This window comes from Myxocyprinus asiaticus, chromosome 1, assembly GCF_019703515.2.
Source record: "Myxocyprinus asiaticus isolate MX2 ecotype Aquarium Trade chromosome 1, UBuf_Myxa_2, whole genome shotgun sequence".
In the NCBI taxonomy this organism is placed as follows: domain Eukaryota; kingdom Metazoa; phylum Chordata; class Actinopteri; order Cypriniformes; family Catostomidae; genus Myxocyprinus; species Myxocyprinus asiaticus.
This window is the reverse complement of record NC_059344.1, coordinates 50,301,758-50,325,065: the sequence shown is the minus strand read 5'-3', so window position 1 is coordinate 50,325,065 and position 23,308 is coordinate 50,301,758. Positions and strand designations below refer to the sequence as shown.

The 23,308-nt window shown below is 37.9% G+C and overlaps 1 protein-coding gene across 1 annotated transcript in view; it reads right to left on the bottom strand.

Annotated features, from left to right (window-relative positions):
- LOC127448182 (arf-GAP with Rho-GAP domain, ANK repeat and PH domain-containing protein 2-like) overlaps positions 1 to 23,308 on the bottom strand; it is a 106,904-nt gene that overhangs the window by 76,373 nt on the left and 7,223 nt on the right. The window contains exons 2-7 of the mRNA XM_051710530.1: positions 19,870 to 20,628; positions 15,992 to 16,065; positions 13,656 to 13,732; positions 13,302 to 13,366; positions 10,534 to 10,890; positions 9,640 to 9,709 (exon numbers count right to left, since the gene is read on the bottom strand). Of these exons, the coding sequence (XP_051566490.1) occupies positions 9,640 to 9,709; positions 10,534 to 10,890; positions 13,302 to 13,366; positions 13,656 to 13,732; positions 15,992 to 16,065; positions 19,870 to 20,579 (1,353 nt within the window). The 5' untranslated portion in view covers positions 20,580 to 20,628. The remainder of the gene's footprint in view (positions 1 to 9,639; positions 9,710 to 10,533; positions 10,891 to 13,301; positions 13,367 to 13,655; positions 13,733 to 15,991; positions 16,066 to 19,869; positions 20,629 to 23,308) is intronic.

The window sequence follows — 23,308 nt, the reverse complement described above, 5'->3', positions numbered from 1 at the left end:
TTTTTTTTTATTTATTTTTTAAATGTACAGTAATTTCAAATCAATTGATTGCAACACGCTCCAAAAAAGTTGAGACAGGGGCAATTTAAGGCTAATAACAATTTGACGAGTTGAAATATCAAGGCGATGTGAAACAGATGTTAAACAGGTGAGGCAATTGTGTCATAGTACTGTATACAGATATAAGGAGCCTCCAAAAACAGCCTAGTCCTTCAAGAGCAAGGATCATTCGAGATTAGTCAATTTGCCAACAGATGCTTCAGCAAATATTCCAGCACTTTGAGGCCAATGTTCCCCAAATACAAATTGGAAGGATTTGGGGTAGTTTACTCTCTACAGTGCACAATACAGTTAAAAGATTCAAGGAATCTGGTCAAATCTCGGTGCGTAAAGCGCAAGAGGAAAACCACTTCTGAATGTGCGTGATCTCTGATCCCTCAGACATCACGGTCTTAAGCGTCATTCATCTGTAATGGATATCATGAACATGGTCTTTGGATTACTTTAGTAAACCTTTGTTAGTCAGCACCACTCGCCGCTGCATCCACAGATGCAAGTTAAGACTTTACTATGCAAAGCAGAAGCCATACATCAACACTGTCCAGAAGCGCTGCTGACTTCTCTGGTCTCGGTCTCATCTTAGATGGAAAGTTGAACAGTGGGACAGTGTTTTTTGGTCCGAAGAGTCCACATTTTCTGGGCCAAAGAGGAAAAGGACCATCCAAGCTGTTATTAGTGTCACGTCCAAAAGCCAGTGTCTGTATGGGTCATGGCATGGGTAACTGGCACATCTGTGAGAACACCATGAATGCAGACAGATTATTTTGGAGCAACATATACTGCTACCCAGCACCATCTTTTCCAGGGACGTCCCTGCATTTTCCACCAGGACAACTTCAAACCACATACTGCCCGGATTACAAGTGCATGGCTGTGTGAGCAGAGAGTGTGGGTGCTAGATTGGTCTACCTGCAGTCCTGACCTGTCTCCAATTGAGAATGTGTGGCACATTATTAAGCACACCATACGGCAACGAAGACCCCATACAACTGTGCATCTAAAGACCTACATAATGGATGAATGGGGGGAAATTCCACTTTCTAAACTTAACAAACTTGTGTCTTCAGTGCCCAAATGCTTAATAAGTGTTATTAGAACAAATGGTGATGTTTCACAGTGGTAAACACTCGACTGTCCCAACTTTTTTGGGGCGTGCTGCAATCCTCTGATTTGAAATTACTGTATATTTTTTTAAAAAACAATGAAATTCACAGGTTAAAACATCATATAATGTGTAGTTGCAGTGCTTTCAATATAGCAAAGGGTGAATATAATTTACAAATCACTCCTTTTTGTTTTTATTAGCATTTTTCTTAATGTCCTAACTTTTTCGGAATTGGGGTTGTAATAATAAAGAGCATAAGTGAGTCCAAACTTTTTGCAACATATTGGAACATCACTCTTATACACTGTTTGCAACAGGGACCTGAACCAACCCTAATGCATCTGCTTACTCCACAAAATAAAGCAGGGATTGAGACAAACACACACACACACAAGCAGGTCTGATTTCTAATACCAGTCCCCAGCTAACAGCTTTGGCACTCTAGTATTTATAGTCTGATGTTTTGTGTGGCGCAATGAGGAAACAGAGCTAGTTGTTTATAGAAAGAAGTGTTTGGTCTCTGTATGTGTTTTAAACCAATGTAAGCCTCCAAAAGAGCAGCAGAGCTCTGTGAGGCCTCCTTTGGTGTACATCACTCATACACACACACAACTCCATCGGTTCAGAAACAGCAGATTGTGATGGATAGAAAAGTAGTGTGGAGGACTGAAAAAGAGGGAAAGGAAGAGAGACAGAGAGAGAAAGAAAAAAATAAAAGATTCATTTGTCCATTTCACTGGGCTGTTAATTATTGACCTTGCACTATTTCTAGAACATGTCCATCCAGAAATAGAAGAGAAGATTTAGTAAGGGACCCCCTCACTAGCGCAAATGGAAGAGGTAAAGCCAATGATAGATGGAAAGAGAGCAGATAACGGATGGAGAATGTGGGAAGGAAGAGAGAATGAGAAAGAGAAAGGGATATGATAGCTTGGGGATTACTTGATAGAGAGAGAATGAGTGAAAAACCAAGGGATCACAGAGGAAAAGCTCACAAAGCGGAGAGCGTGAGGGAACGGAAGATTGCGAGTGAGACAAAGAGAGAAAGAGGGGTCAGAGAGAGCGCCATCTCCTCAAATTAAGGCAGCATGTTAACAATGGTGGCTGCAGCTAACCCTAATTATGATAGAGGGCAGCCATCACCTCTCCCTGAGATTTCACTCCTCTCTCACTCTCTCCAATTTTGCGTCCTTCCTGCCGCAGTATACTGCCGGGAACTTGGTGGTGTTTTAATGAGACTTCCTCCATCCATATGTGGACAGCAGCGGAAGAGAGGAGAGAGAGGGATGAAAGTGAAAAGGTGTGCATGTTTGTAGGAAGCTAAGTGGCAATAATGAGGCGCTCTCTAAGCTGGCGTTAATTATTCATTGTGATTACAATTTTCAGGGTTGGAATGATGAAGGGGGCATAAAGAGTAGATGTATAAACATGGGTGCATCCATTAAGAGTTAGAGATGGCTTAAGTACTTTGGTGTGTTTGTGTGTGTGTGTGTGTGTGTGTGTGTGTGTGTGTGTGTGCTTATGCAAACACACAAGTGTGAACACACAATGGCAAAGACACTTTGTAGGAAATAGGTTGTTCTGTATCCCTGAAGTTTATAGCAGAACAACTGCCTGAATGTATTTGTATGGTTTGTGAACATCTGCAGCTCTATGCTCCTAGCAGATTGTTCTATATGTGCTTTGATGTTCATGAACAAATGCATCAGAATGTGCGAGAGTAATAGAGCTGAAGGGATTGACTGATAAAGACTACATTCACTCCAAGAGACCCAGAGAGAGTGCTGTGGTGCCATTAGCCTCTGTCTTCACTCATTGCCAGTGCTGGGTGAGTTCTATAATGGAGCCATGGGGACACCACATGGCCAACGGAAGTTAATGCACAGACCCTCAAGAAGAGCTAAATGTGAATGTGTAAGCTGAATTAAAGCAATATTTCACCCAAAAACAAAAATTCTATTGTCATTTTCTCACCCTCATTTTGTTCTGAACCGATGTGACTTTTGGTGTTTCACAGAAGAAAGAAACTCAGACGTGTTTGGATCAATATGTAAGGGTGAGTACATGATGACAGAATTTTTATATTTGGGTGAACTATCCCTTTAAATGTTTTGTGGAGTAAACGTCAATACAAAATTGCGTTTTTGCAAAATTTCATACTAAGAGACAACAGAGCTGAATGTAGGGAAATAAAAGATCAACTGCTGTATAAGTGGTGGGTCCTGGGAAGCTCGCTTTCGACCAAAGTTGGATGATTATGTACCATCAAAACCGGAGTGGGTGGTGAGAAAGATTTACATTGGTGCTCCCACAGGACTTTGGAGCTTTTAGGGATTTTCTGGTTAAAGGGGCTTCAGTTGTACTTCAGATACAAGATAACTGATCCCAATCCAAGCATCTCCACAGACCCTGCCTACTGAGAAGTGATATTCTAAACCCTTTTGGCACACACACAAACTGAGAAAGTGTTACTTAGATTCCCTGATGTTGCAGACCTGGTCGCAAGGTTGATGAAACATTAGGTAAGTTTGGAGAGAGACCATGCCACCCGGTCCCTGAGGGTATCGCAGAGAACCAGTGGGAGTGTAATGCTAGCCTCTCTCCCACGCTTAAGGACCTGCTGTCTGATTGATGACATCATTCTGTGATGTCAAGAAGGGAACAGTGATTAAGATTATCCACTTTAATCAGAAATAAGAGACTATGGATAGAGAGTGTCCTTTGAGGACAATCAGTTGCAAGACTTCCTTTAAACTTTCCTTTAAAAAAAGGTTTCTTTATTAGTGGTGCTTGCTAAATTGTGCTATTGCTTATCTAAATGACTGGACTTACAATTTTCAACTGGCTGACGGCAGATTATGATCAAGGAGGCATCTGAGCCCTATCTAAGGACCAGACTTAGACTAATGAGCAACCACCTAGTAAACACTTAGAACACCTTAGCAACCATCTAACAACTAGCAACTGCAAAGCAATGCACTAAGCACCACTCTGAAGACCATTGCAACCATACAGCAATGCCCTGGCAACCACCCACAACCCCCTACCATCATGGCAGTGATTTTTTTATGTGAAAGCTCCAGTCACAAGATTGCATTTGTCACCATACACTTCAAACTGTCATTTATTTTACAAATATTATTTCCAAACTAGCTGGTTTTTACAGACTGTGACCAGTTATTGAAAGCAGGTAAAATATATTTGTTTCAGTTTTGGCTAATAGACTAATAAAGGCAACAGACAAGTGTAACCTAATATGTTAAGACATTTTGGCAACTCAAATGTCCATAGCATATCATATACATTTACTAGAACACAGTGCAGTGGTCAAGGATTAGGGCTAGCAGTAGAGAACTATATATTGATGATAAACAGCCTACTAATAATATTTCAATCTGTGCAGTCAGATCATCTACAAAATGTGGTATGACAGATATTGACATGGATAGATATGATATTGCTAAAAGGTAAAACATTGTCTGATATACACTACATGGTCAAAAATATGAGGACACCCTCTTCTAATTAAGGGGTTTGGATTTTTCAGGCACACCCAATGGTAACAAGTACATAAAATAAAGCATTCAGCCATGCAAGCTCCTAAAACAAACATTTTTAGTAGAATGGGATGTTAGTGGCACTGTCACAGGATGCAGCCAGTAAAATCGGCAAGACCTGAACCCCATTTATCACCTCTGTGATGATTTGGAACGCCTACAGCGAGTGAGGCCCCATCCCCCAACAACAGTGCCTAATCCCACTGATGCTCTTGCATCGGAAAAGGAGCAAATTCCCACAGCCATATTCTGACATCTAGTGGAAATCCTTCGTGGAAGAATGAAAGCTGTTATAGCAGCAAAGGGAGTTAAATGTTAACAAGCACAAATGGGTATAGTGTTCAGGCCTTCATACTTTTAGTCATAAGATGAATCTCTGAAGTCTTCAAACACACCCATTACATATAAAGAGTCTTGCAGAGAGACATAGTAGTGTAACACTCTTTTGCACTCATGGATATCAGCAGTTAAATTACTAAAAACTAAAATGCATTAAAATGCTCAAACAGACTGCATGTACACACCCCTTGCAGAATCTTCAAGAAGTTTAGCATTTCTACACAATCCTAAAAGTTGTTGTTTTATAGTACTGCCCTGAGGAATCAGAATAACGTATATTTAAGTACTATATTCCACAAGACAAATTAGTAAATGTTATTACCCAAATCACCCTGAAGTTTACATACTCTTGGTTCTTACTATGGTTTGTTGCCTCCATTAGCATCAATGACTGTTTGCAGCATTTTGTATTGGTTGTGTTTGAGTCGTTTAATTGTCCTTACTGGCAAAGCTGGATCTCAACATCACTGGGGGGAGAACTTAAAAGTGCAGAACATGCAAGAAAACCAAAGAACTTACAGTACCTGGAGGCTTTTTTAAAATTATTTTCTATAAAGAACAGCAGGCAGCTTCACTGCCCAAAACAATCCAGGAACTTATCCACAACCATCACAAAAGGTTACAAACAGTCAGTGATGCTAATGAAGACAACACACATTATTAACCCGTACAACGCTGTGTGTATCAAGTATGATACACAACATTTGATGGCTCCTGTCTCACTCTTTGTTTAAGCTGAAAAGCCAAGAAATGTATGGTATGTAAGTTTCACATATTTAACCAGAATCAGAATGAGCTTTATTGCCAAGTGTTCTCACGTACACAAGGAATTTTACAGTGCACACAGAACATTACAGTGAGACACAGAATATAAAAACAAGGTAAGAGTATAAGAGTGATTCTACCTGCACGTTTCCTCACTCTGGAGACATACAGGTCTTGGAGGGTGGGCAGGGGGGCAACAATAATCCTCTCAGCAGTCTTGACTCTCCGTTGTAGTTTTCTTTTGTCTGGTTTGGTGGCTGAACCAAACAAGACAGTTATAGATGTACACAGGACAGACTCAATGATATCTGAGTAGAACTGTGTCAGCAGCTCCTGTAGCAGGTTGAACTTCCTGGTGAAGGAAGTATAACCTCTGCTGAGCCTTTTTCACAATGGAGTCTATGTGGGTCTCCCACTCCAGGTTCTGAGAGATGGTAGAGCCCAGGAACCTGAATGACTCCACTGCTGCCACAGTGCTGTTCAGGATGGTGGGGGGGGGGGGGGGGGGTTGTGACCACACCAGACAGCCAGCTGATCAACCTCCTATCTGTATGCAGACTCTTCACTGTCACGGACATGAGAGTGACAGGTCTGTAGTCATTAAGTCCTGTCATTTTGGGGTTTTTGGGGACCAGAATGATGGTGGAGCATTTGAAGCAGCAGAGAACTTCACACTGCTCCAGTGATCTATTGAAGATCTGTGTGAAGATGGGGGCCAGTGAAACACCGTCTGGGCCTGAAGCTTCCCTAGACTTTTGTTTCCGAAAGACCCGGCACACATCCTCCTCACAGGTCATAAGTGCAAATTGAGTAGCAGAAGAGGGGAGGAGGGGGGTTCCAGGAGGTGTTGGTGTGTGTGTGTGAAGTGAACATCAGAGTGGGGGAGAGGAGAGACACCATCTAGTGGTTATTTGTGAAAAAAGTGGTTTCAATGTTTATATACTGTAGATCCATTTAAAATGACGGTGGACAAATTATAGCTTATTTGAATAAAGTAAAAGTGGCAGTAATGATTATACTGTTCCTGATATTTTAAAATGAGTATTTGCTGAATATAAGCAACTTATACTTGGTTAAAATTTTTTATATTATTTTATTGAAAAAGCATGTTGAAATTAAATGTATCAAATATGATACAATAGGCTTTTGAGGTATATCACTCAAACACCATTACATTCCATTCATGCCCACAACACCAACAAAAAATCATAGCTTTGAAAAAAGTTATTTTTAAAGTGTCAAGTAATATTTCAGTGTATTTCCATATATCCAGCCTGCTCTATCATTTTAAAGATCTCATTATTTTACAGTACAAGCTATTATTTTGTCCTCTTACCATAAGTTCCTGAGACCCAGTGAAAAATGTTTTACAATTTCCCTTTTTTAAATGTCAATATAGTGTTTGGTGCATAAAATACATATGATAAAAATTGTTTATTGAAAAATATATATATATATATATATATATATATATATATATATATATTTTATTCATATTGTATTTGATGTGCTGAACTGAACTGTGATACATTTCAATCCATATTTATAGACCAAGGAGAGGAAGTTGTCATGGCCAAACTCTCAAACATTTGGTATCTCTGAAAACCCCAGGGAGTCCTCTGATAATACCCCAAGATTTACCACTGTAGCATATATGGGCTAAGAAAAACTTACTTAGTCATACACAAAAATGAATTTCTGGGCATCAGGAGGATAATGACCTTTAAAGCCTAATGCATCAAATATGATACATTAAAAAAAAAACAAGTGCAAAAATTTTTTTTTATATGATTATTTTTTTTATTTTGTCTAATATTAAAACAGTTTAAAAATTCTGACAATTCTTTCATATGTCAGGCTTTACATGGTTAAGAATCAATCGTATAGGTAAACTTCTGAACAGGATCATTTGTGTTATTTCAGTAATTATTTTGTCTTAAGGAATCTATGTAAAAATCTGTTATTCCAAAAGCTTCATCTGGGCAGTAATAAAAAACTAAAAAACAAAAGCAAGAACAAAACCAAGAAAGGATGTCTGATTGAGTCTTTCACTTCTATTCTGTCTTTCCAAGCTACTCGCTACTAAGTATTAGGCTATATGTTAAGGGATGGGATAGAAAAATAAGAGCAAGAGGGAGCAGTGATAGAAATTAACTTTTCCATTAAGGGGTAATATCTGCCCCCTGGAGTTGTTTTAAGGGGCATTTTTTACATTCATGAGGACATTTTTAGGGGTGTATTTTTTCTAACCATATAAAATATTTCTATTTAATCAATTTATTAAAAAACATTTTAAATCTGAATAATCAGATAAGCTGTTGCATATAAATTTAAATGAACAGCAAATAATTTCATGCGATAATTAGTATACTGGGCCTAGAACAGAATTTTAAGGAACATATACAGTATATCCGATGTTACAAATAAGAAATGGAGGAATTCATTAGGGGGTCATTTGCCCCCACATTTTAAATTTTGGGGACATTTTTTTTTTTCCACTTTCACTGGCATGTGTGGCCTGAACTCTAATTAATTTCTGACCATGGGACGTAGAGAGAGAAGTGAGTGATGCGTGTAAAAGCTGGAACAGGCTGCTCCCACTGATGGTCCTCTTTTGATAGGTGTAACAGGGTTGAAATGGGAAAGGAGGAGGTGTGAACCGGCTGAACAATCAAAGTAACATTTGAATAGGAACTTAAACAAAAAGACAGAAAAACATAAACGCACACATGACAGCTGCATGTGGCTCTCTCTCTCTCTCTCTCGAACTGCAGCTGATTAGCCCAATTGGGGGCCGGGCGTGAGTAGTCACGACCCGGTCCCGCCCTCCTCCTCCTCACAATAGGCATTAAGAGGACAAAAGGAAAGACAAGAGTACACACAGGTGCACCCATGTTACACATTGAAGATATGCTGCATCGAGCGCTGTTTCTTTCAAACTGTGGTAATACCATATCTGGAAAAAGACTGAGTGAATGTTGACAACATGAAGGAACTTTTTGTTTTATCCCACCAGAAGTGGAAATTAAAGGAATATTCCGGGTTCAATACAAATTAAGCTCAATCGACAGCATTTGTGGCATAATGTTGATTACCACAAAAATTATTTCGACTCGTCCTTCCTTTTAATTAAAAAAAGCAAAAACTGAGGTTACAGTGAGGCACTTACAATGGAAGTGAATGTGGCCAAATTTTGGAGGGTTTAAAAGGCAGAAATGTGAAGCTTTTAATTTTATAAAAGCCCTTACTGTATATTAATTCTTGCTAAAACGCATGTATTATTTGAGCTTTAAAGTTGCTTAAATCATCATCTTTACAGTTGTTTTAGGGTTCGCAATGAAGTTGTAAAATTGGCTATAAATTTACACAGAGAAGGTTAGTCAGCGATTTTATCACACTTGAATCATGTTTACAAGCATATTGTTTATGTCTTGCGGCTATACTTACAAATAGATATACAAATAGAGACTATTTTAACGTTTATGTATTGCCACTCCACTCACTTCCATTGCAAAAGCCTCATAGAAACCCTGATTTTTGCTTCTTTTAAAGAAAAGCAGGGAAGAGTCTAAACAAATTTTTGTGGTAATCAGCATTATGCCACAAATGTTGTTAATTGAGCTTAACTTGTATTGAACCCAGAATATTCCCTTAAGGGAGGGATTTGCAGCAGTTTGTCCCCTATGAGATACTTTAAACTAATAGTACATACTAAGCTGAGAACTGGTACCAGGCTTCTAGGCTTGTCTTGGCTCTCCTCTTTCAAACGGAAATGAGAATGTGTGTGAGAATTAGCAAGTATAGGTTTGTTACCTTATCACTGTTGTAGTAAGTGAGATTTGCTCCTTCAAGCTTCACATATCTTCTCTGAAAGATGCAGTTCCTACAAGTACAACATGAAACTTGTGTCATACTGAGAAAAGACTAATTTAATGTGACAGGTTTCTTAAGTATTGTTAATTAAAGCTGAAATGTGTCATTTCTGCACCACTAGAGTCACCAAACAGAACTACAAATAAAACCATTGCTTTCAAAGAGCTTTCCCTGAATACTCTCGTCTCTTTGGTCGGCAAACAGATTGTCCCACCCCACTCACGCCAGTGGTCAATGTGTCGGGCAGTCGAGATACTCAAACATTCAAAGCAAAGTTTTTAAAGCATTTATTAAACTTTTAAGCTTTTAAAATGCTTAGTTTTCAAGGAAATAAGTGCATATTTCATACTTTGTCTATGCATATTAAGCTGGGATTGGAGAAACTATTTTAACATCCAAAAAGTAACACAATTCAGCTTTAAGTTAAACTGATACAATTATTAATGTTAAAACAGTTTTAAAAACTTTTGCTGAGGGTATGTCAGGACCAACTTATTAGCACAAAATGACTCTGCCAACACTCAACTGGCAGTGTGGTCTATGTCAGATGATAAAAGAAACCACAAAGAGGAAGAGAAAAAAAATTTAACAGGAAGGCTGTTTTTTACCAGTGGGTTCAGCAGGTTGGTTTGTAGATGTATAAAAAGCAATACAGCAATACAAGTGTGAAATACTATGCTGATCTGAGATCTGTAGCTTAATGCTCTCATCAGCAATATCATGATGTGCTTTCTTAAAAACATCTCCAATTATGCATACAGATCATTTTAAACTTACAAAGAAGAAAAGTAAAAGAGTGTAAACCCCCATACAAAGCATCAGACAGGTCCTTACCCTTGAGGGGACAGTTTATCCAGCCAGCCTGCTTTAGTAGCAGTCTTAGGGGCCCCATAAAAGCAGGCGTAGGGTGAAATGGAAACTTCTCCTTGCGGAGGAAGAGTGCATCTAACTAGACCCGATAAGTCATCTGATTGCACACTGTATACGTCATTCACATCCCTTTGTCCAGTGCAAGAGAGAAGGACAGAGGTTGTATGTTGTTTTGAAGAGCTTTTACTAGCTGATTCCTGACTGAGCATGGATGCTTGGACAGTGGAGTAATCACTATCATCATCATCAACATAATGTTGCTTGGAAAGTTCTTGCTTGTTGTTATTGTTCAGCTTCTCTTTGGATCTTGTCTGCTTCTTCCTGGAAAAATAAAGATAGGAGGAAATAAATTTATTTTTTATGGTTTTGGTTTAGTTATTGAAAAGGATGCCATTGAGTTCAGGCTTGTTAAGCTAACACATAAAGGCAAATAATGCATGTGTATCTGTGGATAATAAGGCTAAATAATAAAATTTATAATGATTAAGTAACTTCTTAAGTATAATTTCTGTCAACAGTTGATTTTTCTAGACAGTAATAAATCCAATTTATTTAACGTTCTTTGAAATGATGACCAGATTATGTTTTAGTTACACACTGGTCAAATGCAGAGATAGAAATAGATCATGTAAAGAACCGATGAATTATTGAAAATTATAGCACACCCGAGGTGTTAATGGCCATTACACCTCAGGTGTGCATTCATGTTCAGTTATCAGAATCCAGAATTCAAATCTGTGAAATCAAAATGAAAGTTTCGCTGCTTTTAGTCCATATCTATTAGCTTTAGGGTCATCTACACTACCGGTCAAAAGTTTTGAAACACTTACTCATTCTTTATTATAATCTTTTTTTTTTTTTTTTTTTTTTTTTTTTACATTTTAGAATAATAGTAAAGCCATCAAAACTATGAAATAACATAAATGGAACTATGGGAATTATGTTGTGACTAAACAAAATCTAAAATAAATAAAAACTGTGTTCTATTTTAGCATCTTCAAAGTAGTCACACTTTGCCTAGAATCTGCAGACATGTACTCTTGACATTTTCTCAAATAATTGTATAATGAAATAAATTAATATGGTGGCATAATTATATTTTTGCCTACAAAACTAATTTCAAACATTTAAGCATACGCCTTCAGATCAAAAGATTTTTAAGATCATGAGAAACATTTCAGTCAAGTGTTTCAAAACATTTGACCAGTAGTGTATATGCCAGTGTACTTCAAAAGGTTGACAACATTCATTTTCAGTTGATATAAGCATTTAAATTATGTAGTCTCACTCTTCTGGCAAAAAATCTAATCAAATGCGATCTAGAACGAGAAGGCACCCGCCCCATTAATCTGCTCACTGCACATGGCTGTGTTTTCACCTGCGCTGATGGTTCCTTCGCAGGGCACTTCAAAGAGAGCACAATACATGTTGTGGGGTTTTTCCAAACAGAATTTCCAATAATAATCATTGTAGAAGTAAGCTGTGACTGACCGTTATCACCTTTCAGCCCCCTGAAGCACTCAGAGTGGAGGGTAATTGGACAGAAGAATGTGTGTGTGTGTGTGTGTGTGTGTAGGGGGGCTGCACTTATTGGCTATTTTAAAAAATGTCATGAGCCATTCAAGTCCCGCCCCAACTTTGTTTCCGTAGGAAATACGTCAACAGTGTAAAGTAAGCTGTGCTTTTCAAGACACTTCACAGGTACTTTAACAGTTTCCGTTAGCTTCTACGAACAACGCCTGAAAGTCATCACAGACTGCAAACCAGAATGATGTCCAAGAAGTTCCTTCCTGTACTACAATACGACATATGAAAATCTACAAACAATATGTCAAGACAAAGAAAGAAAAAAGAAAAAAGAGAGCGAATTAGGTTATTTATCCCTGTTGACAAGACCAGCACTGTTGGTCCTCCTGTCCACCAGCTAGACCAACTAATCAGCACAGAACAGTACGAAAATTCACACTAGTGTAAACTTTGTTTTTTTTTTTAGATAGAAAATTATGTGTTTGAAAAGCTTAAAATGATTATTTCACCCAAAAAAGAAAATTCATTCCTCATTACTGACCCTCATGCCATCCCAGATGTGTGATTTTCTTTCTTTCTTTCTACTCAACACAAACTAAGAAGTCAACAGAGTCCAAAATTTGAAGCTCCAAAAAGCACATACAGGTTGCATAAGAGTAATCCATACGACCCCAGTGGTTTAATCCGTGTTCAGAAGCGATATGATACAGTATGTGTGGGTGAGTAAAAGATCAATATTTAAGTCCTTTTTTACTATAAATTCTCCTCCCTGCCCAGTATGTGGCGATATGCACGACGAATGCGATTCGGCAAAAACAAAGAAGAAGAACTCTGAGGAGAGAAGAGAGCTTAGGAGGGCTGTTTGAAAGTGGAGATTTTTAGTAAAGAAGGACCTAAATATTGACTTGTTTATCACACACAACTATCAGATCTCTTCTGAAGACATGGATTTAGCCACTGGAGTAATTTGGTTTATTTTTATGCTGCCTTTTTGTCTTTTTTTGAGCTTCAAAGTCTTAGACCCTGTTGACTTGTATTGTATGGACATACAGAGCGGAGATATTTTTCTTAAAATCCTTGTTTGTGTTCTGTAGAAGAAAGTCAGTCACACACATCTGGGTTGGCATGAGGGTGAATAAATGATGAGTAAATTTTCATTTTTGGGAGAACCATTCCTTTAAAGAGAAGTACACCACACTGTTTACCTCAACTTCCGTTGTTCCAAGTTCTCTTTTATTCCTTGAGCGGCCAGTACATCTTTGCCCAAATCCTCAAAAACAAATACAAACAATCCCGTTAAAATTGTACAACACACTGTCAGACACATTTATATGAAACTCAAATGAACCCATTCATCTTTATTATGAAAGCTTTACTGAAAGTGTAACTAATAAGGAAGTGGTGTTAAGAATAGGAAAAAGCTGTATATCTGAGAATGAGTTTTCAGATCATGTTTCTTATAACTGATCAGAGAAATAGGTTGTTTATTTTACCACAAACAAATTTCAATACATCATCACAGAACAGTTTCTTAAAAACAGGTTGGTGTATTCACTCACCAGTTTGTTTTCTGCAGTATTGTAAAGGAAAAGCTCTCCACAGGGGTCAATGTGGGGCAAGTTACTTGTAGGTGGTGCTGTAAATAACACAATTAATTGTTACAACAAAACAGGTTGGGTTTTTTGTGTTAAGAGCCTGTGAGGAGGGTGAAGGAGAAGACAGAACAGTAAGAAGAGAAAAACAGTAAGTCAAAGAAAGTAAGAGATGGAAAAAGAGCAAGCCAGAGAAGAACAAGCATAAAATGAGATCCCACACATTGTCCTTTGGCGCAGCCGGCTTGGAAAATGTACCAAAGAGGGAGCAGTTTGGGTGACTGGTTGTCAAGGTGACAAATGAACACCATATCTCTGCAGAGACAGTAAGGGGCAGCATGAATTCCAGACTGTTCCCTCTGGATGGACACACACATAGATATATAGCTAATAGACAGGGCTCCCTGTAAGATAAGACCGTACTGTAGGGTGTTTGATCTAGACAGCAGTATGTTATCTATGATAGAACTGTAATGCATTGTATCACATCTTAACCCAGTAGCAGAGGTGCCATTTCAAATCAGTGTCATCATTTATCATTAGCAAGCATTGACCTTCTAACTACAGTACGGATGATACTCTCTCTCTTTCACAAACACTGCCCTGAGCTGCATTTCCCAAAAGCATCGTAAGCCTACTGTAAGTAGATCGTAGAAACCATTGGTGCCAATGGTCTCTACAATCAACTTAAGCTTGCAATGCTTTTGGGAAATGCAGCCCTGTTTATTGCAATTAAAGGGATAGTTCGCCCAAAAATGAAAATTCAAATCATGCCATCCCAGATGTGTATGACTTTCTTTCTTCTGCTGAACACAAAGATTTTTAGAAGAATATTTCAGCTCTGTTGGTCCATACAATGCAAGTGAATAGGTACCAAAATGTAGAAGCCCCACAAAGCACATAAAGGCAGCATAAAAGTAATACATAAGACTCCAATGGTTTAATCCATGTCTTCAGAAGTAATATGATAGGTGTGGGTGAGAAACAGATCAATATTTAAGTCCTTTCTTACTATAAATTCTCCTCCCTGCCTAGTAGGTTGCAATATGCATGAAGAATGTGAATCATTAAAAAGACAAGAAGAATATGAAAATGAATGTGGAGATTTATAGTAAAAAAAGGATTTAAATATTGGTCCGTTTTTTACCCATAACTATCATATCGCTTCATAACACATGGATTAATCTACTGGAGATAAGGATTACATTTATGCTGCCTTAATGTGCTTTTGGAGCTTCAAACTTCTGGCACACATTCACTTGCATTGTGAGGAGCTGAAATATTCTTCTAAAATTCCTTGTGTTCTGCAGAAGAGTCATACACATCTGGGAAGGCATGAGGGTGAGAAAATGATGAGAGAATTTTCATTTCTGGGTGAACTATGCATTTAAAGTAACAGTTCCCCAAAAATGATAATTCTGCCATAATTTAATCACCCTCACCTTCCAAACCCATATGACTTTCTTTCTTACGTGAAACACAAAAGGAGATGTTAGGCAGAATGTAAGCTTCGGTCACTATTCAATTTCACTCCATCTATTTTCCATATAATTAAATTGAATTGTGACTGAGACTAACATTTTACCTGATCTCAATGAGCATTTTTAAAATAATTGGGGATATTTCAATAATTTTTGCCTTCCTTTATACTGTCATCCTTAACTTGAGGGTGTCAAAACAATATCTAATAGTCCAAGATTTTCAGTATATTCTCTGATTATCAAGTTTTCCTCTTTAACAAACTAATTCTCAAGTTCCCCGTTTTCAGTCTACACACTTTTTTGTGGAGTACTTTCAACTTTCTCAAAACTTCATCTACCTTTCCATTACATTTTATTCTCCAGAGAGAAAGAACATAATTTGGTTGTAGATCTAGTAGATATGGCATTATTAAACCACATTTACACCTAAGCCTGGTTTCAGACTTCAGTGTAACTCCCAATTCCCGACTACACACACACTGTCTCACACAAACAATTTCCAAATAATTCCTCTAGGACATATAAAGCACCTTTCCTGCTGCCATTACACACACTGCTATGTGCTCGAAACAGGGACACAATGGAAAATATCAAAGACAACTTTTCCCAGTTTTTAAAGTTAAGCCAGGCCTCTCCAAATGCATGCGTGAAGAGATAAGAGCCTATTCCATTGAGAGTGCCGTATTGGCTTTGTCTCTGTCCCAGTGTACGTTTGAAATCCCGTTTGTTTTAATAGAGTAAAGAAATGGCATGACTCCACCATGAATCACAATGTTTAAAATGTAAACTTCTAAAACTGAAATAAAATAAAGTACAGTGTACCTTTCTGTATGGTTGTGGGGTAAGTGGGTGCCTCAGATCTTGTGAGATGGTCAATGCTGTTCACTGTCACACTCCTGTACACACATTTATTTATTTTTTTAATAAATTTGTGAACACTTTAAAATCATCTTTTTAAATATCTAATAATACAATATAATACAATTTTATTTATAAAGCACTTTAATGACTACAAAGTCATCCCAAAGTGCTGTACAATTAAAGACATAATCAAACATGCTAAAAAAACAATGCATCAATAAACACATAATAAACATAATAAAAACACAGTACAACAAACAATCAATTCACACCATACACATAGACAAGACCATACTCTGCTGTGTAGCTAATAACATTCTATCAACTTTCATATGCCACAGAATATAAATATGTAAATAAATATAATTTCCGATATATAATCTGGGGCCATACCATGTAATGCTTTAAACACATATATCAGAACCTTAAATTCTACTCTCTGTTTAATGGGCAGCCAGTGAAGAGAGGCTAAGATCGGAGTAATATGATCTCTCTTTCTGGTATTAGTTAACAGCCTTGCTGCAGCATTTTGTACCAACTGCAGTCATGACAAAGAGGACTGACAGACCCCCAGATACAGTAAATTACAATAATCCAATCGCGAGGACACAAAAAGCATGAACAATTTTTTTCAAGGTCCTTAAAAGCTAGGATCAATTTCAGTTTGGCAATGTTCCTAAGCTGAAAAAAGCTATTTTTCACCACAGAGTTGATTTGCCCTTCAAATTTAAGATCAGGATCAACAATAAACCCCAGATTTCTCACTTGGTTCCTTACATAAGAAGATAAGGGCCCGAAACTATTCTTTATATGTTTCAGCACAGCCACTACCGCCAAAAATTATAATTTCAGTTTTCTTATCATTAAGTTGGAGAAAATTGCTGCTCATCCAGCATTTAACATGTAATTATTTAGTAGATGCTTCAATTCAAAGTGACTTACAAATGAGGCTAACTAGCAATGCCAAGGTCATGGATTTGATTTCCAGGGGATGCACAGATTGATAAAATGTATATCCCAAATGCACATTAAGTCACTTTGGATAAAAGTGTAAGCCAAAAGCATAAATCAGGAGTGTCCAATCTTACTGGGGGCCAGGTGCAGGAAAAAATAAGCAGTTGTGGAACACATGTCTATATATACAGTACTGTGCAAAGGTTTTAGGCACTTGTGAAAAATGTTGCATAGTGAAGATGTCTTCAAAAATAATGACATAAATAGTTTTCATTTATCACTTAATGTCATATAAAGTCCAGTAAACATAAAGCTAAATCAATATTTGGTGCGGCCACCTTTGCCTTTAATACAGCACCAATTCTCCTAGGTACACCTGGATACAGTTTTTCTTGGTTGTTGGCAGATAGGATGTTCCAAGCTTCTTAGAGAATTCACCACAGTTCTTCTATCTGTTTAGGCTATCTCAATTGCTTCTGTCCCTATATATAATCTCAGACAGACACGATGTTCAGTGGGGGGCTTTGTGGGGGCCATGACATCTGTTGCAGGGCTCCCTGTCCTTCTATTCTAATCTTTTCTATTTGTAAAATTAATGTTAGACTCCCAAACATTTATATTTCCTATTGATACACTAAAGCTGAAGATATAAATAACCATCTTAAGACAAATGCTTTTGTGAAACATTTTATGTGCCTAAGACTTTTGCACAGTACTGTATATATAAATATAATTTTTTTAAAAATTAAAAAAGTTAGATTCTACTAGATTGTCACCATTAAATAATCTTGTTTTAATCATACTTTGTGCTCTTGGTATAGTATGCTTGAAAAGTGCATGTGTTAATAAAGGATATTTCAATTACCAAAAACACTTGAATTGAAAAAGTGATGTGTCTTCTATACATTCTCTTCAGTCATATGCATGGTGCGAATTCTGGGGGGTTAAGGGGGCTCTCAGACCACCTGATTCCAACAGGAGACCCCCTGGAAAGCTAATTTGCGCATTTTATTTAAAATCATGCGATTTATTAAATAAAACGTTTAACTCGTATAGTAATGCATATAATACATTTGACATCAAAATGTTTAATTCTGTTCTGTGTGATTTTCTAAAACCTGATTGGAATCGGAGCAAAACAAGATCGGAGCAGCAGCACTGCTCCCTCCCTCTCAGTCTCTCTCTTTCTTGCTCACCCACATACACGCGTGTGTGGGATGAGACATTTAACATTTGCACTCTTTGTTTGGTGGAATTTTATAATCTTTGAAGTTCAGTAATAAAAAAGTATCACCCACGAGTTCTGTAAGGCCATGACACGCGAACACCAAGGACTACTGTAGTCAGCAGCATCTAAACATTTTAGTTTCTAGAAACTGACTCAAGTCAGTCAGACACTTGTGGATGTGCGAGACAAACAGTGTCTCGAAAACTCAGTTTTAATTAAAATGTCTCCAATGTAAATGTGTATATTGTGTGAAAGTTCGCAAAACGTGTAGAGATGTCAGCGTAAAACCGGTCATCTTTCCGTTTTAATTTTTATTTATTTATTCTTTGCTCCGAAACGGCAAGACATTTTTTTTCTTGTTTTTCCTTCATTCACAAGCTTCCTGATGTTGAGAAGTTTGTATATAATTTTTCTATTTCTGTTAAAACAACCTAATGCACCAATTTATAACAATAAATCAAACTTACCAACGCTACATGTGAGAGAGAACATTCTAGGAGCTCAGAGGCACTTGCACACACAGGCAGCTCTACACAGTACAAGTGGTTTACTGTTGAACTTGGGGGTGGCGAAGCTGGTGGCATAAGCGATGAGAGCGCAATAATTTAGTTGGGCAGATGCACTGTGATATCTGGCTGTGCATGCCTGAAGTCCAAGTGTTCAGAGTATGAATGTCATACAATGTCATACAATTTCCCAAATTCTGGGTAGCTCAGTGGTAAAATACGCTGGCTACCACCCCTGGAGTTCGCTAGTTCGCTAGTTCGAATCCCAGGGCGTGCTGAGTGACTCCAGCCAGGTCTCCTAAGCAACCAAACTGGCCCGATTGCTAGGGAGGGTAGAGTCACATGGCGTAACCTCCTCGTGGTTGTTATAATGTGGTTCGTTCTAGGTGGGGCGTGTGGTGAATGAGCATGGTTGCCGCGGTGTATGGCGTAAAGCCTCCACACGCGCTATGTGGCTTGGAGTGTGCTGTCTCCATGGCAACGTGCTCAACAAGTCACATAGCATGTGTGGAGGCTTCACGCCATCCACCGCGGCAACCACGCTCAACTCACCATGCGGAGGCAACTGGGATTCGTCCTCCGCCACCTGAACTGAGGCGAATCACTACGCGACCACGAGGACTTAAGAGCGCATTGGGAATTGGGCATTCCAAATTTGGGAGTAAAAGGGGAAAAAATAAAAATAAATAATATATGTACACACTGGATGAAGCCAAGCTACAATTGCATTATCTAGGTCTGTTAGTCCAACTAAAGCAAACATGAAATTTTAAAAAGACAAATTATTGATTAGTCCAGCTGAAATCTAACTTTAAAGTGCATGTAAATGTAAGGAGTGAGGAGTGGGAACCTGAATTTTTTGTGTGTTCAATTGTGTGGGAAAGTACGTACGTCTGCTTTGTGTTGGTGTAAACTTACTAATTAAAAGATCAAATTAAAAGTTTAAACAACCACATGAAACCAAACACCCAATGACAATTTTTTTTAATTGCTCTTGAAAAAAATGAAAAAAAGAGTAGCATTGGTCTAAGACAACAAGGTACAGCAGTTTTTCCAAACTATGGCAGGTAAATGCATTTTTGAAATTTGAGAAACAAATTAATAAATAGTAAATAAATAAAATGTCATTTGTCATTTGCATATTTACTCACCAGTCATTAGGTGGTATGAAGGTATGTTCAGGGATCTCTGGAACAGGCCTGTGACGTAGCTTAAAGGAACATGTGGATCTTGGATCTGAAGGTGCCTTAACCATAAGGCATTGCTCATATATTTCATTTTCGACCATTTCTCCCTGAAACCCTACAGGTGTTCTTTCTGAAGGAAAATCATAATTCTGGTCTGGAATAGTTTCTGCTCCAAAGCAGGACAGCTCTTCTGAGGAGTTCTTCAATAATTCGTTGCTGCTGTGCTCAGAGGCGGAGCTACAGCTGGAGGAAGCAGCATGACATGTACTGCTAGAAAGTGTATGAGTCCTTACAGAAAGAGTTTGCCTTTCCATCTGGGTGTTATTTCCCTGAGGATGCTGGCAAGATCTTCCTTTCTGCCTATCCCTGGTAAATACTTGTCTAGGTCTTGGGATCGGCTTTCTCCTCACTGGAACTTTAACTAAACCCTTACCTCCATCAGCTTCCACCATCATGGTTTCCAGACTGCTTAGGATCCTCCGCCGGTGTCCTGTGGGAATACTGTCCACCTCGAGAAGCTTCTCCTCTGTTAGGCCCCTGAGGTCCTTAAGACAATGGTAGCCAGCCCGGGCGAAGCTGGCGGCATACTGGGTCAGGTGCACACTGCTCAACCACTGAGAAATCTCCTGGTCAGTCTCCATTGAAGGCGAGACAGAGGGGTCTTCAGTGGTCATGAAGTCTGCAGGTTTGGAGGAGAGGCTGGCATTGGAAGGCAAGGATGATCTGAGGCAAAGAGAGTAAAAATTACCTTCACAAACAATCAAGTAAAGGTCCGGGTGTTTGGACCTATCATTGTTTATACAACATTTTACAAGCATTGAATGGCAAAAATGCTTAGGTTGGCTCACTTGTCCATTGCAAGTATGACCCAACCTGAATAATCAAACCTGGTATTAAGTTCTAAAGTTTTGTAGTATAAAAACAGAAAGCTGCCTCTCTTCCTGTATTTTACATGCAGTATTTGCAGAAGAAAGGCAGTGTTTTCAAGTCACATGTAGGAACATATAAATGCAGACAATTCCAAAATACACTGGTGCTAAGTCATTTAGAGCTTTAAAAGCAATCAATCCTTGATAGTAAAAAGTTATTTAAAACAGGATGAAATGTTCTACCTTCTTTGTTTTAGTTAGGATCAGTTTACTTCTGCATTCTAAACAAGCTACAGAGAATGAAATAGGTTCTTTGGGGACCCTAAAAAAGCATTACAATAATCAATCCAATTTCTAACAAAGGCATTGACAAATGTTTCTGCATCGTCTTGGGATGAAAACATCTGCAATGTTTCTTAAACGATATAATGCAACTTCATGGAAACATGAGCAACATAAAAATCTGCATCTAGATTACCCAGATTTCAAGCTTCAGATTTAACATTTGAAGCAACAAGCCCAATTTATCCTGCAAGACATTTCTCTGAATTTGTATACATTTTCACTATTTTGTACTGTGTATGTATTGTAATCAATCAAGTATTGTAACTAATCACAAACATGTCATTTTCTTGCTCTCTGTGTAAAATCTGAAACATTTCTGATTTTCATGCTGCTACAATAAGAGGGCCAATGTAAAGTTGACAGTTTAGGCACTGTTTTGATTTACTGATGTTTTAAACAGAAATCAAGTAATACAGATCCACAGTTCTCAGCTCATTCTGGTGGGGAGCCAGCATAAAGAATAGCCTACAGCATAAAGATGCCCCACACAAAATAAATATTTTAATGTTAATTTTACATGAATCACAATTACAATATCATGGAAATTAATTCTCACATTATGTGAACTACATAATAGGACGCAGGCGGTGCAATATCCGGAGAATAACCTCCGGGTTAAATTGCACTTGAACTGGTCCATTAGCGCTTTGCATGCACATTTTCGCAAAATCCACTTGCGTCTAGACTTGGCGCATGCCTTCACAAAAAAAAAAAACTTCATGGCCATGCCCGTTGACTTTGCGTGTATGACTTATGGCATAGTGCTGCGCTTAGTGCTAGCGCTCTTAAAATAGGGCCCTTAGTCTTTGAGGGGTTTGTATGGTTTGCGAGTTAATTGTTGATTTATTCTTTGCTTTTGTGTTTCCATGCTAAATAAAAGTTAAATGTAATTTTGTTTTAGCATTTACGCTAAGGTGAACCAGTGTTATGCACAAAGGCAGCACAATCATGAGAAGTTGGTAGTGTAAATGGACTGTATGCAATGAATTAGAATAACAGAAATATGGACTTGTGTTCTTTTGTGCATTAACTGCGTCCTTGTTGAATGTCAGGCATTTTCTATGACAGTGACACGCTCCTGTTATACACATGGAAAATGTGGTTCCTTAAGGAATTGGATGTACCCTGCATTAATTTATAGAGTATGATTTATAATTTTCATCTACTGACACACAAATCATGGCTTGTATTAACAGCGATTGTATCGGCACACACTTTACTTCTACTAGTCGATTTAGATTTTGAAAACTTTTATTCATTTATTGAAATATGAACCATTAAATGAAACCATTAATTAAAACAAAAATATTTTGAAATTAAAATACACTTCAAATGAAACTTTAATCATATAATCAAATTAACAAAATGGTCAAAAACATCATACCAAATACAAACATTTGACCCTCTCCAACTTTTTTCACCGGCCCCTTTTGCAGTGACTTAAAAATTATTCTACGACAACAGGTGGAAAAACACCAAAAAAAATTAGATCATAAATACAATTGTAAATATAAACATAATAATAATTGAAAAATAAACCATGACCTATAGATAGTTTAACACAAATTTTTTTTTTTTTTTTTTTTTTTTCACAAAACAGCTACAGCTGTGATTGTCAGGGATTTAAAGGCTCAGTTCACCCAAAAAATGAACATTCTCTCATCATTAACTCACCCTTATGCCATCCCAGATGTCTAGGATTTTTAGAAGAATATTTCAGCTCTGTAGGTCCAATAAATGCAAGTGAATGGGTGCAAAATTTCAGAAGCTCCAAAAAGTACATACACTGGCGGCAAATGTTTGGAATAATGTACAGATTTTGGTCTTATGGAAAGATATTGGTACTTTTATTCACCAAAGTGGCATTCAACTGATCACAATGTATAGTCAGGACATTAATAACGTGAAAAATTACTATTACAATTTGACTTCTGATGAACTTCTTATACTACTTCAAAGAGTTCTCATCAAAAAAATCCTCCACATGCAGCAATGACAGCTTTGCAGATCCTTGGCATTCTAGCTGTCAGTTTGTCCAGATACTCAGGTGACATTTCACCCCACACTTCCTGTAGCACTTGCCATAGATGTGGCTGTCTTGTCGGGCACTTCTCACGCACCTTACAGTCTAGCTGATCCCACAAAAATCAATGGGGTTAAGATCCATAACACTCTTTTCCAATTATCTG